Raw genomic sequence first — 14201 nt, 5'->3', positions numbered from 1 at the left:
GACACCTTCACATCTTTACGATCATCCAAGATCTGAGCTGTCACCGTTCGCAGAGGCACTAGAGCTCTGCTCCGAAATACCTCGTCTCTTCCTCCACTGCCGAACTCCATTATCAATCTCGTCGCGCGTAACACCGTCTCTAACCAGGTAAAACGAAACACCCAGCTCTCGCTCGGTATCTCGATTCCTCGATTCGTCATCAAAAAAGAGCATATCCTCATACGCAATCCCGTCCTTAGGTATACCCTCCTGCTTCTTTGCCAAACTCTTCGTCGCAGCCTGTATCTGTCGAAAATGTCGAGTCTTTGCCCCAGGGTATATCTCGCGAAAAGTGAAGAATGTAATCGCTTTTTGTGGCTTCTCTTCGGGGCCTTCGCTGTTTCCTGTCTTCAGGTATTGTTCTGGCACAGGCACATCGATTGCTCGTAGCGATTGATTCGCTAGATCAGGTGTGTGTGTTCGGCTGGCGAGTCCGAGAAGGATATTGCGACGTTTGGCCTCGTACAGGATTGAGGGCACCTCAGGGTAAAAGGTATAGGTTTCGCCGTAGCGGTCGATCATGCCTGTGTTGTCTTTGTTCACTTTGAGAGGAGGCGAGGGATGTGTGTCTATCCAGAAAGGCCATAACGTGTAGTCTAGGTCAAAAACTATAAGGGCGGGCAACGGTAAGGAGTCTGTGAAGGTGGAAGGGATCGATTTTGGTGGTGGCCCGTTTGTGCTTGTCAAGGACGATGCGTCTGTGCCTGGTGTATTCAGTGTACCGCTGGCGAATCGCTTTCGTGGCATGTTCGCGCTTCGAAACAGGTAGACTACAGACAGAGAGCACAGAAGGAGTGCAGCAGGACGAACGAGGCGTTTGGGTATCGTGGTGGTGGTAGTAGTCGCGAAGTACAGTCTTCGAATAGTGATGGGCTGCGAGAGCACTACCGGGGCTTTTCTGACAGAACGGTTAAGACAACTTTTCTGCGAAGGGAAGGACTGTATAACGCCACCTCTAGAATTGAACACTCGAACCATGGAAAGAAATTGCTCGCTGTAGAAAATTGCATGATGATGGTTCGAAATGGTATCGGTTTGGTCTGTTGGCACAATGACGTTGTTCATTACAAAATGCCTAAGGCAGAACGTTGTGCTCATTCAATACTTGGGGACTATAAGTACTGACAGCCTTTGCTTCCTTGCTTCAAAATTCACAGATGTCTAATAATCGTGCAGCTTCGTCCCGATTTGAATCGACTAGTCCCGATCGAGCGTGCAAACAAGTGATAGATTTCAAGAACAGACAGGCCAAATCGCTGGGGAATTTCTGTTCTTGGTAGACGTGAGGAAGCATGAAGTTCGAAGGTCCACCAGGATTTGCAGGTTTTGCCGGGAGTTTTAGCTAGTTGTGTAACTTGACACTGTATCGAGTCGCGAAAACAGCCTGGGTATTGGAAGTCATAATGCTTCCTTACTCGTTCAAAGCTCTCGTCGTTATCGTCGTGTTGAGATGACTTGCTTACCCACGGTACTTCTGATGCAAGTGCACTCGTGCGACAACAGAAAAGTCGTCTCGATGCATCGTGGAGCGTCGTCGTTGTTTCTCTCAATGTTGGAGAGAGTATTGACGTGGGCTTCTGACTCTATATCGAGTGACATTCGCTTCTGATCTGATGCTTGTCTCGAAAAAAAGCCAATATTGGCTGTTTGTCTGGCGTCTAATTTGGTTTTGGGTGATTGCTCGTACATTATTGTTGGTATGAAAAAGGTCCACAAAACCATCCATCTTTTGAGACTCTCTAGCAAACGTTGTGGTCATCGAAAACAATGGCGAGCAACGTTTCTCCTGTCATAGCCTGACCATCACAGCTCCTCAACCCTTGCTCGCTGATCGAAGCCACGAATCCGTGATCTCCTCTCCAATTACAGTCAGATCTGCTTCCTGCAAATCGACGAAGTCAAGGTTGGCAAAATGGTCGTTGTTGATCAGCCAACCTCTCAGCCACGACACAAGCATTGAACGGGTCGTTTGCTGCAGGAGACCGAAAGTTTTGAGACAGTCAACCACTGCCTTACTGATCTTTACAGCCTTGGTAAGCACTTTAGCCCGATCAATGTATCCCTGTACCTCTTGCCGTACAAAAGAGTTGATCAACAACAGCCCAGCATGTGACAGAAGTGGCTTCCCTGTGTGATCTCTGGCTGTACTCATTTGGCAGACATACTGTAGACGCTTGAGAAATGTGGCCTTCACGAGATAGTCGGTCTCAAATTCGTGCAAGATAAGGGACGTTTGAAGTAGACATGCGAGATGTCGTGCTTGTGAAGTGAAATCGCCATCAGTGTTGAGCGTCGTGTTCAGCAATGATGACAGGCTGTCACTTGCGAAGCAGTCTTGTTGCGCTTTGATATAGTACCGCATGTGTTCGTCTTGATTCGACGCCACAAGAACACCATTCCCATCGATGACTTGGCGACTGAGTGTATCCCAGGGTCGTCTGTTCCGAATTCGTCTCTTTTCTTCTAATTCTTGTTTTGAATTATTGTGCAAAAATTTGAGTGCACCTAGAAAACCTGCTTTTGTGTTCTCTAGGTCGGTAGCATTAGCTATTGGGCATCGCCCAAACGCATATACTGTTGCCACATGCTCAGGGTGAGCGATGCCAAGCGGCCCATCCAGAAATGCCTCGAAACCACCTGTATCATTGATGAGCCGGTCGAGTGCACCCAGGTGTACGCTTGTGCTTGTGGTATCGACTATCGCAGCATACATTATGCCACTGATGCCTTCGTCTCGGTTGACTACTCGGCTCTTCAAAGCAGAGTTCAGATCCCGATACGCTTTTGCTTTACGCTCGATCGTTTTGGTTTGATCCTGCTGTCCTCCAATCATCCCCAGAAATTCCTCGGCGAGGATTAGAAGCCATTGGAAACATAATGACTTTTTCTGGACATAGATTGACACCCAGTCGCGATCTGGACAGAACAATGAGTTCTGATGTGTGCCAAAACCGATGTGGCCCATCTGTCTAAAGTCTGATACGATTAGTTCCGAAGGTACATCGATAGAGGCAACCACTTACAGAATTGCACCAGCCATTGCTCTCGGTCGGAAGCTGCGACTGGTAGCATGAAAAATGGGTCCAAGGCTCTGTCAAAGTAGCCATTGAGTTGTAGAGGTGCGGGTGGTGTTAGGTCGGAAATCTCAGTTCCTGGTGTGGAATCGCGACGTGCTGCTGGCGATATCGACCAGAAGGATTCACGGTCAGAACTGCTATCAGATCCCGTGTCAGATTCGCGTCTGTCATTTTGTGGTCGTCGTGTGTCTACAGAGCTGAAAAGCTGGGTTGGTGGTTGTGGAGGGACACGAGCTTCGGATATTATCTGGGCTTGGTGACCAAGCGGCAGTTGGCGCGGCACAAATTTCGCGTTCAGACATTGTACTTGCGATGGTGCGAATTTGACTGGATTGGCGACATCGTTCTCTACTTTGACTGATGATGACTTCGAAGACGACGGTAAGGTCTCACCCGACGGTGCTTGCTTGTCTGCTTTCGCGTCCTCTTTTGCTTGGGCTCGTTGCCGATTCTTCTTCTCGCGGCGACGCTCGTGAGCAAGATAAGCGACCTGGGTGTTAATCGCTGACAGGTTCTTTCTTCTCCCGTCAGTGTCGCCCTTCTGGGTTCCAAAGACGAAGACGATTGGCTTGTTAGAGCCAGCGTTGCCCATCGTTGGCCAACGCCCAGTGACGCAATGTAGCAGTCACTTGCTGCAACATAGGACGTGGCGCTGAAATACAGTACACTAGCTTGAATCTTGCAATGCAACCACAGAGGCGGTTTGGTGGATTTCGTATATTGCTTATGATTTTAGTCGATTATGTTTGGTAGAAGGATTGAGTGTCTGGTTGTTTCCGTGAAGTGAGCGAAAACGATGCATATGATCGACACGAGAATTGGGCCCCGGGATTTGCACAGGGTCTCCGCAAAAGCAAGCAGGGAAGGTAAATCTTCTCCTCCAGGGAGTAAAGTACCTGGCGTGTGGCAGGATTACCCCGTCTCGGGCACGAGTGGTGCTGGAGCTCTCCAAGCCGTTGGATACATCCACTGAAGCAGGAAGATGATCTGTCGGGGCTGATCCACTTAGCAATGCCTGGTACGCAGAAAGTCAATCGTTGTCGGTCAAAATTGGGTATCCAGGATCACGAAAAACATGTCAACTTCAGAGCAACTTTCTCTTCCTTCGAAAAACAAGGCAAGATAGGGTAATACATTGTCTATCATGTTGTACAGTATACGACCACGGGTTTCACGATGTTTGAAAAAACGTGTCGCAAGGCGGTGTATCTAAAATGTTGTAGAAGTTCCGGCAGGCGGCATCTGAGCTAGGATCATTGCGGCTGCATGACTGCCGTGCCGCGATAACGTGCCCAGCTCTCAACGCTGACTGGTATGCCAGTTCCGCCTTGTCGTGTTGGTATGTGACGGAATTATGTCGTCCGCCTGACGCAGAGCCATGTGAAGGCCATTAATTCAGGGATCGTTTCGTTGAACGTGTCAACACAGAAAGGTTGGTGTAACTCCAGCTAACTGGTTACCCAAGCGATCCTCGTGGTCGTTTCTCCTTTGGCATTGGTATCTCAACAACATCATCTTCTTGATCTTCGTCCGCTTGTCCGTCAAACTCGGACACGGAATCCTCTTCGTCCCGCCCCCGGTCCAATCCTAGGCTGTGTCTTTCCTGCGCTGTCAAGGCTTCTTCGTCGCTGCTGTTAGCCTCATCACTGGGAGCAACCATTTCTCCCATCTCTTCATCTTCATCATCGTCGATGTCAAGTGGTCGTCGCTCGAGACTCGTTCTCGCTTCAACAGCAGTATTTTCGGCTTCGTCACTAGATGCAGAATCGCTGGACGATTCATCTTCGAGAGATCCATGTAAGTATGGTTTGTTCGAGTTTCCGTCACTACCAAACAAGCTGTTGATGCTACGGCTTGTTGGATTATGTATAGAACTGCGCGACGTCTGTCCCTGGGACGCGTTCCTTCTACCGGACTGGGTTATATCTTGCTCTTCCTCGTCTAAAGAAAACGGATCGTCATTATCGTTGTCGTCGTTATCGCCCAGTGCTGCGAATGGATCGTCCTCCATGCCAAACTCCGTCGCCGCAGCTTCCTGTACCTCCTGCTCCTGTTGCGCTTTGTGTAAAGCTAACCGATCTGCAAGTCGTTTCCTGGCTCGTGAAGGCTCAATATTCAACGGTGCTGGTGGAGGTGGTATCAGCGGCATGGGCTGGTCTGACTCCGCATTTGCACCGGTATCTGCTGCAGATAGCTGCAGTGCGGCCCGAGCCTGGCTTTCGTCAACGTCGTCATCCATATCATCGTCGTCGTCGTCAGATGAGCTTCCAAAGCCGCTTAGAAGAGAGCTGCCGGTTGCATTGTAGCTCGAGGATGTGGCACTACCATTATTCGACAAGTCTACACTGTCCAGACCTTGTTGACCACCCGTCAGACCAGCCTGGGCAAGAGCATTGGAGCCAGTAAACCCGCTGCTGGCGTTGACAGCGTTGAGCACAGCTTGCCTAGGTCCCAACCCATTTTCAGGTCTAAACCCCCCAAGAATGGCGTTATCTCGATCTCGTGTTTCGGCTAAAGTCTTATTCACGTATTGTTCCCATGACCTCCCATAAATGTAACCTTGCACAGCTTCCGAAAGTGTTTCTCTCGAGTGTCGCTCACCAAATTTGACCACCTCTTCTGCTACTAGAGTCAGATGCCCCATGTAGCCCAGACGCATACTCTTCGTTCGCTCGGCTTCTTCACTTCGCCGCTGGCCATCTATGATTTGCTCGGTGACCTTACCATTTTCGAAAAGATCGAATGCAAGGAATCTGTTATAGCCTCGATCCATGGGACCATTGAAGACTTGTTGCACAACATCATAGACAACGTTGTGTAGGAAATTGTTCCACGGGAATCTGAAGAAGAAGTTCAATATCGTAGGTACGACATTGTGTTCCACGAACTGCGTTTTCAAGAAATCGCCTATGACTGGCGATTGCGTGGCCTCTGTGCCAGACGCAAGCTTGGCAGAGGTGTCTTTGGCAGGAGTTTCGGCCGCGTCGGTCATTGAAACATCGTTGACATTGCGGGGACTGCTGGGAAGCTCGGGGCTAGCGATTGTAGGTGTCTTGTCGGCATCAGAACGTTTCGAGAACAGTGGTGCTGGTTTGTCTTCTGGATGTGGTGAAGCATTGCCTTTGGAGAATGAGACTTCTGGTAAGCTCGTGGCCATCTCAATGTCCTCGAGACTCAGCCTGTGCACGCCCTCATCAATGCCACGCGCGGGCGACTGAGCTTGTAACGTAGGTTTGGTTGGTGTCAAAGGCTCTTCCACAAACTCATCAGAATTTGAGTGGCTCGATGATTTCTTGTCCTCGTCGAAGACAGTCACCTTCTCGAATCCATCCTCTTCGCTCGCACGAAGCTCTTCCCCAGATGTACCGGTCGATGGTGCAAATGAGGAATCGAGTTTGGACGAGGCTAGAGACACGTCGATGGTCGAGTCATCCGAATGTTTCTGAGCAGAATATCGGCCAGCGACTCGTAGACGCTCTCTTTCGGCGTCGCGAGCCTTTACAAATTCCTCACTTTCGGTGTCGTTGAGAAGTCCCATGTTGCTACAATGCAGTAACTCGGCCATCAGCTCACACGTTTTGAAACGGTCAAAGCCCAGGGGTTCGATTTCCTGACCCCAAGCTGATTTGAGCATGCCACGATCGACCGACTTTGTCTTCTCGCCATCAGTAACAGTATGCCTTGCACTAAGGATGAGGTTCATAAAGTTGGGTACGTGTCGTGCGAACTGGCGTAGAAGTGTACCTAGAAAGATGGGATCGTGGGTGGATGGTGGAGCATCTGGATTGAGACCATTCTCAGGATCATAATCTGAATTGTTCTTTCTGATGACTTCGATGACGATACCGACACCGACAGTCAACGGGTTGCCTCCACGTAGCATGTGCTTGATCAGTGTTTGTATGCAATCTTCGGAGACTAATTGTCGAGTTAGGCTGTTTGGACCAATGCAAGACTGTTCGTTCTGAGCAGCGTTTGCAGAGATAGTGATTATAGCCTTTAAGAAGTCTCCAGCCGAGGTCTGAGTGGATGAATTACAATCAGGGGAGAGACTCGATAGCAGAGCAGGAATCAGATCTTGATCGTGCAGCCATTCCACGATACCGGCCCCACCCTCAGCTTTTTCGAGGGATATGATCTTCAATAGCAAATCCATGACCATAGGACAATCGACGTGCTGCAAGATAGTAGGGACTATGTTGGGCAAAGATTTGAAGAAACTCAGCATGTCCTCAGTCTTCTTTTCCAGCAGTGTCTCATTGACCTTTGTGAAATAGCCGGCTTGCAGAGCGTCAAGAGGGGTGGGACGACGTAGGAAATCCCAGAACTCCTTCAAAAAATCGACGTTGGACATGACAGCTTCAGTGATGGACCATGTCTCGCAAGACAGGATTTCGCACGCAACGTAGGCATATTTTAGGCGCTTCTTCTCGGCCCTTTCCTGCTCTTCCGTGACATTCGACTCTCCCTCATTGTCCGGATCCTCGTCGCCTCCTCTTTCTGTGATCTCTGGGCCCGGGGCAGTCACATATCTCAGGAGGGCGTGTAAACGGTCGTCGTCGCGTAAAAACTCGATCAACTTGGTATGGTGGGATTTCAGTTCTTGGACAAGATCTTGTTCCTCGAGCAAATCCTCAAGTGTCGTACTCTGCTTGTCTAGCAGGGTGTCTATCGTGGATACATTGGAGTATCCGCCAAAACGCCAGAACATGCTGGACCTTTGTGTTCGAGATATTTGTGTATGGTATCTTGCAAACGAGCGCTTCGTGGTAGTCCGAGTTGTCTAGTGTTACACTCAGAGAACTTGGCCCTCATAAGAATCCAGCAAGCCTGAGAAGAGAGGGTATATTATAACGAAGGTCGTGGCCGTGCCAATATGTCAAGAGAGCATGAACCGACGAAGTGGGCTGGATCGAAGATGTAAGATAGTGCGAGTGTAGATATTGTGCGAGCAAGAACCAATTGAGTGATTACATTGACTGCCCACTCCGATTCAGGTCAGGTAAGAGTATCCAGACAAATGATATGGGAAGCGCGTGTGACTTCAAGTTGTGTTGGTCTTTCGTGCATGCGACGGGATCCATCTTGCTATCGTCCGAGATTGCGACACTGGGCAGCCCATGTGGCAGGCTTGCAGAAACAGTTTAGGGGCCGTTCGCCTGCTGCTGCAGTGCCCCACACCGTTACCACCGAAGCCGATTGCCTCGAACATGACGCAGCCATTCCAGCGACTTGCTCATTCACAATACAAAGGACGCCATTGTGAATTCTGTTTGTTATCCGCTTCAGTCAAGGCGAAATTTGGAATCGCGACTGAAGAAAAAGTGCTCTGGACTTTCCTCCGCGGCTTTGGCCTTTCGAACCACTGCGTTGGCTTCGTCCTCTTTGCAGTCACGATGAACCGCCTCTTCGGTGCTAAGAACAATGCGCCCAAGCCAACACTCAACCAGGCAATTACAGGAGTATGTAAACATATCCTTTACACATGGCGGCTGTGGTCTGATAGTCCTGCAGGTAGAAACGAGGATAGACTCGATCGATGTCAAATTAGCCAAGCTCAACGCTGAGCTGACCACCTATCAGCAGAAAATGGCCAAGATGCGCGATGGTCCTGGGAAGAACGCCATCAAGCAGAGGGCACTGAAAGTTCTACAGCAAAGGAAGATGTACGAATCACAAAAGGACAACTTGATGCAGCAGTCTTGGAACATGGAGCAGGCCGGCATGATGCAGGACAATCTCAAGAATGTCATGACCACTGTTGATGCTATGAAGACTACCAACAAGGAATTGAAGAAGCAGTACGGCAAGATCGACCTTGACAAAATAGAGCAGATCCAAGACGAGATGGCTGATTTGATGGAAATCGGCAACGAAATCAGCGAGAGTATGGGTCGAGCCTACGATATTCCAGACGACGTGGACGAGGCGGAACTCGATGCTGAGCTGGAAGCTTTAGGAGAAGAGATGACCTTTGAACAACAAGCTGAGACTGCTGGTGGAATGCCTGCCTTTATGCAAGATGAGGCACTACCGACGTTTGTCGACGAGCCCCCCGAGTCGAAAAAAGTCGCTGAACCTGCTGGAGGAGCACCTTGACGCCCTTTGCTGTTTCTTCCTCTATGTCGTCCTCTTCAAATTTTGTGACCACGCTTTGACATCCTTGGGTCTATCGTGGGCACTCCGAAAGAGTTGCCTCTCTGTCTCATCCAGACCTCGCAGGAAGTCTGCCCCATCAGTCAAGGCTCCTTGTGCATTGTGACCGTGGTCGGCTATTCTGGCTGCGCGACTGCGAAAAGTCTGCATCGTGTCAACATATTCCAACACCTAAGATCAAGCGTATTGTCAACTCAACATGAGACACCTACCTCGGTCAAGATATCAATGACATTTTCGTCTTCGAACAGGTCCAAAACATGAGCGCCTAGTGCATAGAAGTGTGGTGCCTGTGCCCGGAGGTCGACTGAGTTAGGATCAGCCTTGAGGGCATTCATCACCCGCTGTTCCATCGGTGCAGGAAAATCAATTGTGACCATAGGCTGCGACCCAGGATTGTTGCTAAATCTTGGTCAGTTTTCACAGTTTTCAACTGTAACGACAAACCTTGGCAGAGCAAGTACCGCCCCGAGCCATAACGGCAAGTCCAGCTTTGTTCCCCCTTTGATCTCAACACAGTCAGTCATGTAACTTGATGGTTGCAAAGCACAACTCTCTCACTGTCTCGCCAGGGTTCCCGTCCAAATACCCTAATCCAGGTACGTCAATCTGGAAAGTACACGGCAATTTCTGTGATTCGGTCAAGATCGCATCGACATCGTAGTATGACATCCTGCTGTTTTTCGACGTGCATTTAGAGCGTACGCAATTATGAAACAAGTCTCATCGTGAGGGTAGGAAGATTTATTCCGTCTCGACAGATCAGTGCTCTCTAGTAGCGAGCCTCGGACGCGTCAGAATGCAGCACGCGACCGATGCGCTGTGCCAAGAAGAGAAACTTTGGCGAATTTTGGTGTTTCGAATGCTTTGTCACTGCATCGAATCAATCAAGCAATCAGTGAATGTCAATCGCAATGGTACCTGTTCCCCGTGATGTTTCTGCTTGATATTGATTGGAATGGTTCGGCCGCACCAACGAGGGATGCTGCCATTAATCATGCATCGAATTGTTCTTGATTGTAATTCTACTCTACCACTCCGTCGTGTCATTTGGTATACCTCAATAACGCTGGTCAAGAGTGTCCAGGTCCCAGTAGACGTCGCAAACTCAGGCTATGATCATCGAGAAGACTGTTGGACACATAGCTTGAATCATCGCATCCAAACCCACCTTGCTCTGCTTCATCGTGCAGTGCCACGTATGCTAAGGAGGACAGGCAATGCGCAGAAAAATCCCGCCAAGGGTAAGCAGACAGGAGTCTGCACAAACGATAGCTTCCCGCACATTAATTCGCAAATTGGAAAGTAAGTCGCTCAACCGACCTGGTTACTTGTCCTACCGTTTGACGTATCCTTGCAACCTGAGACATGAGCTCTACTGGGTGCAGGGTAGATGGCGACCCAAATGAAAATCCTTCATCAACGTCAAAGCTGGTCTTGCATATATATAATACAACAGTTGTATGCTAGAACCTTATATCACCACTACCGTTCGGCACAGGAACGACCCTGACGAGATTTCAACAAATCTTCACCAACCTGCTCCCTATCATTCGTTCATCGGCAGGCCTGTATCAGCACCGAATGCTGACTTTCGTATACATGAGCGGAGCAGCTAAACTAAGAGTACTCGTGCAGATGTCGAACGCGATCAACATGCATTGGTCGACCCCTGATCGTCAGTCGGGAGTTCCTATAGAGTGAAATACCGGAATAAAGAATAGAGCGACGTTGAGCAGGGGTATAGAGTCAGGTGATGATTCAGCCTTGGCACCATTAGGGTCTCAATTTTCAGTCGCTAAATCTATCAAAGAAGCGCTTTCTTGGTAGCTCTACTTTACACAGTAAGGACTGACCATGAACCCCTACTGGCTACGGTTGGTATCGCTTTACCTAGTCGCTTAGGGTCAGACTTCATTCACCAAATACGCCGATATCCGGCGGAAGCTAGATCCCGGCGTAGTGCCATTCTTCAATCTAGGTCGTCACTGTAACTCCTTTAGCAGAGCCGCGCCTGCAGAGTGAGCCGTAGCGCATCGGAGCGCCTTTCGCATTGCCTGGACGTCGACTGAGGTCGAATCGTCGAGCACCTGCACCCTTTGACAGCTCATAACCTACCATTCAACTCAATCTTAACAAGTGTTGATTTCACGTTTATGGATAAAACCAAGATCTCACCGTCCAATTGGTTGTTTACCTGGTGTTTCGGGCGCAGGTACTCGTCAGCGACGGCTGCACAGATCAAATGCAGATCCTGACGGAAGTGAATCTACAATGGAGCCCATGCTGACTCAAAAAGAAGGCGATCATCGAAGAGAACTCCAAAGACGAGACTAGATTAGGCATGACACGCAACATTTTGCCTCACATGAGCTTGATGTCGTGAACATCTGGGCTAGACAGCACCGTCCCCCCTGCATTCACTCTGGGTGCCAAGATCTCTACCCATCGATATCGTCAATCCATAAACTGGTAAGTGCCACATTACACAAGGCAAGGACCCTTAAACGTTCTCTGAGCACACAGCCTGGTTTTCCCTAGAGCTACATGTCTTGGTGAGACAGGTACGGAAACTTCGTGCCGACTCCCAGGTGGCTTCTCAAGCATCACTGTCAACAACCTTCCCATTGTTGCTGTTCATCTCGCTCCACGGAACGATCTTTCGGATCTAGGCTCCGAGCAGGCTGCTCCAGACATCTTCGCTGTTCAGTTCAGAGAGACTGTATACATCCACGATGCCGTGAGTTTCGGAAAGAGAATCTTATGCAGTTTCTTGGCCTCAGAGAACTTATCGCCTGTCAAAAGCTGCTATGATCATGCTTTATGGCGATACTCGAAGATATTGTGTCACGTGAATGCAGCTTGTAGTTTTGATGTCAAACATATACACGACTGCGTCTTTTGCGACTGGAGGCAGATCCGTCATCTCTCAGGACGTCGACACTGAAAGAAATATCAGCTTGCTTCGAGCCCACTGCTGGCGTATAGAACAACATTGCGTTGGTAGGTTATGCTGAGGGAGTGGATACTCTTCCTGGTTCAGGCGTGGGCACAAAGCTGAAATCACGGGTATACCTCACACGGCATCGACACTCCTGTTTACTTGATATTCCGAGGCGCCCCCCGCAATTCCACAACCACCATATTCAGCTTATGTTGGTCAGACTGCTATTCCGCCAATCTATTAATTTTAATTACCGACGTCCAATAATACTGTACCATCAGTGACATCGGAAGGCACGTCGATCATGTCTCCTTGACCAGATTGAGCCCATACTCGTTTAAGGGCACTTTCTCGTGGGGATTGACTATAGCTGACAATACGCAAGCTCTCGATTCAGGGGCCAACATGTATAAGAAGGCTCTGACTTCGTGTCGACAGCAGCACTTTGTCCAGTATCAAAGCAAGCACCATCAGCCAGCAATAGTAATCACTCATTTCCACATTCGCTAACTAAGTCTTTCGTTTTCCACCTTTTTACCAAAACACCTTTATCATGCATTACACGAAGCTCGCCATCTTGGCCTTTATGGCTCTCGCTGCTGCCAGGCCTCCTCCTCCTCCTTCAGAGAGCAACAACAGCGGTGACACGACTACCACCATCACCCAATGCTCCAATGAGCAAGCTACCATGTGCTGCGACCAGTCAGGCAAGAATTGCGAAGTCTCAAGTGAGCGATTTGAATTCTTTGAGTCTAAAGTCCTGACTAACAATGTGCCAGCCTCTTGCAACAACAACGCCTTGGTCGTTTGTGGCAACACTATCTCCGTCCCTGTCACGGTAGATGCCAGAGGCATTGACTTTAAGGTCAAGATGACACGACGAGCTCCTCCTCCTCCTCCTTCAGAGAGCAACGACAGCGGTGACACGACTACCACCGTCACCAAGTGCTCCAACGACCAGTCAACTGTGTGCTGCAACGAGTCAGGCAAGGATTGTGAGATCAAGGGTAAGCATCACTCACTGGAAAATGTGACCTAATGTAAATATGCTAACCATGCACAGACTCATGCAACAGCACCGCTCTTGTCTTGTGTGGTAACACTGTTAACATTCCAATCAATATTGGTTTGTAAGAACAATTCGAGAGCCATTGTTGAAGGTTGATGCTAGGATCCGGGGAAAGGTGACCCACACTCGCTTACTACTACTACTGCCGGCTGTAAACAATCTTGTTACAAATATGCAGCCAGCACTGCCAATACTCATATAATAATATATCAAGTCGACATTACTGACTTTTGATGTCTCGTGCCACTGTACTGAAAGTTACCAATTTTGTGCAAACTAATTCTAGCCTATCCCCACTCTTCGATTTGTGTAAAAGCGTTGTAGGACACTGACTTAGAAGCATAAACATCGAGCAGACTATTCACCTGGGAACCTTGCGTTGTAGTAATGCGGATCGTGCCAGGAGCCTTTTCTCCGCCTGAAGCAGAATGACCACCTGGCGGAAATAATTTTTCCGTACCAGGAAGCAGCCACTTTGGATATTGAACTGAATCTCAGGCTTGAGGTGCTCTGCAGCTGGTGCTAGAGAGAGCACATTTGGAAGAGCCTGCTTGCACAATTTAGCACTATCTCAACATCATCATTGTCTTCAATCAACCAGTGCGTCAGTTGGTGCTTCAGAGAAAATATTGAGCCAGGACTACTTTATCCTGAGCATTCAGTCACGAAAAGATGTCGTGAATATGACCTCGACCTCGACCTCAGAACGGCCAGCAACACTGCCTTCCCTTCCCAAAGTATCCCCAGGCGCGACTCCTCCAGTCAACATCTCTTCGCAAGCATACGTCGATCCTGCATGTTATTTCAGGGGGACTAATCCCCTCACTATCGAGGCCGGAGCCGTCATTCATCCTCGTTGCAGGTTATACACTGACAATGGCAAGGTCACGATTGGACATGGTTGCCTTTTGTTTGA

At 49.1% G+C, this 14201-nt stretch overlaps 6 protein-coding genes across 6 annotated transcripts; 2 read left to right on the top strand and 4 right to left on the bottom strand.

The window, feature by feature from the left end:
• Window positions 1-21: 21 nt before the first annotated feature.
• Window positions 22-786, bottom strand: LTR64_000512 (uncharacterized protein; the record flags this gene model as incomplete). Its single annotated transcript, XM_064894897.1, has 1 exon — window positions 22-786. The coding sequence occupies one exon, from the start codon at window positions 784-786 to the stop codon at window positions 22-24; it is 765 nt and encodes a 254-aa protein (XP_064757584.1).
• Window positions 787-1852: 1066 nt separating this feature from the next.
• On the bottom strand, window positions 1853-3708 carry LTR64_000511 (uncharacterized protein; the record flags this gene model as incomplete). Its single annotated transcript, XM_064894896.1, has 2 exons — window positions 1853-2955; window positions 3063-3708. The coding sequence occupies 2 exons, from the start codon at window positions 3706-3708 to the stop codon at window positions 1853-1855; spliced, it is 1749 nt and encodes a 582-aa protein (XP_064757583.1).
• An 864-nt stretch (window positions 3709-4572) lies between these two features.
• On the bottom strand, window positions 4573-7827 carry SIT4_1 (sporulation-induced protein; the record flags this gene model as incomplete). Its single annotated transcript, XM_064894895.1, has 2 exons — window positions 4573-7034; window positions 7155-7827. The coding sequence occupies 2 exons, from the start codon at window positions 7825-7827 to the stop codon at window positions 4573-4575; spliced, it is 3135 nt and encodes a 1044-aa protein (XP_064757582.1).
• Window positions 7828-8326: 499 nt separating this feature from the next.
• On the top strand, window positions 8327-9215 carry VPS60 (Vacuolar protein-sorting-associated protein 60; the record flags this gene model as incomplete). The annotated part of the gene is made up of 2 exons (XM_064894894.1): window positions 8327-8578; window positions 8631-9215. The coding sequence occupies 2 exons, from the start codon at window positions 8327-8329 to the stop codon at window positions 9213-9215; spliced, it is 837 nt and encodes a 278-aa protein (XP_064757581.1).
• A 21-nt stretch (window positions 9216-9236) lies between these two features.
• Window positions 9237-9652, bottom strand: PSF3 (DNA replication protein; the record flags this gene model as incomplete). The annotated part of the gene is made up of 2 exons (XM_064894893.1): window positions 9237-9416; window positions 9485-9652. The coding sequence occupies 2 exons, from the start codon at window positions 9650-9652 to the stop codon at window positions 9237-9239; spliced, it is 348 nt and encodes a 115-aa protein (XP_064757580.1).
• A 3117-nt stretch (window positions 9653-12769) lies between these two features.
• LTR64_000507 (uncharacterized protein) lies at window positions 12770-13350 on the top strand (the record flags this gene model as incomplete). The annotated part of the gene is made up of 2 exons (XM_064894892.1): window positions 12770-13223; window positions 13280-13350. The coding sequence occupies 2 exons, from the start codon at window positions 12770-12772 to the stop codon at window positions 13348-13350; spliced, it is 525 nt and encodes a 174-aa protein (XP_064757579.1).
• Window positions 13351-14201: the final 851 nt, after the last annotated feature.

The sequence above is a fragment of the Lithohypha guttulata genome (genome assembly GCF_036872675.1).
Source record: "Lithohypha guttulata strain CCFEE 5908 chromosome Unknown scaffold_1, whole genome shotgun sequence".
NCBI classification, from domain to species: Eukaryota; Fungi; Ascomycota; class Eurotiomycetes; order Chaetothyriales; family Trichomeriaceae; genus Lithohypha; species Lithohypha guttulata.
The sequence above is the reverse complement of the archived record's forward strand: the minus strand, read 5'-3'. Positions and strand labels throughout refer to the sequence as shown.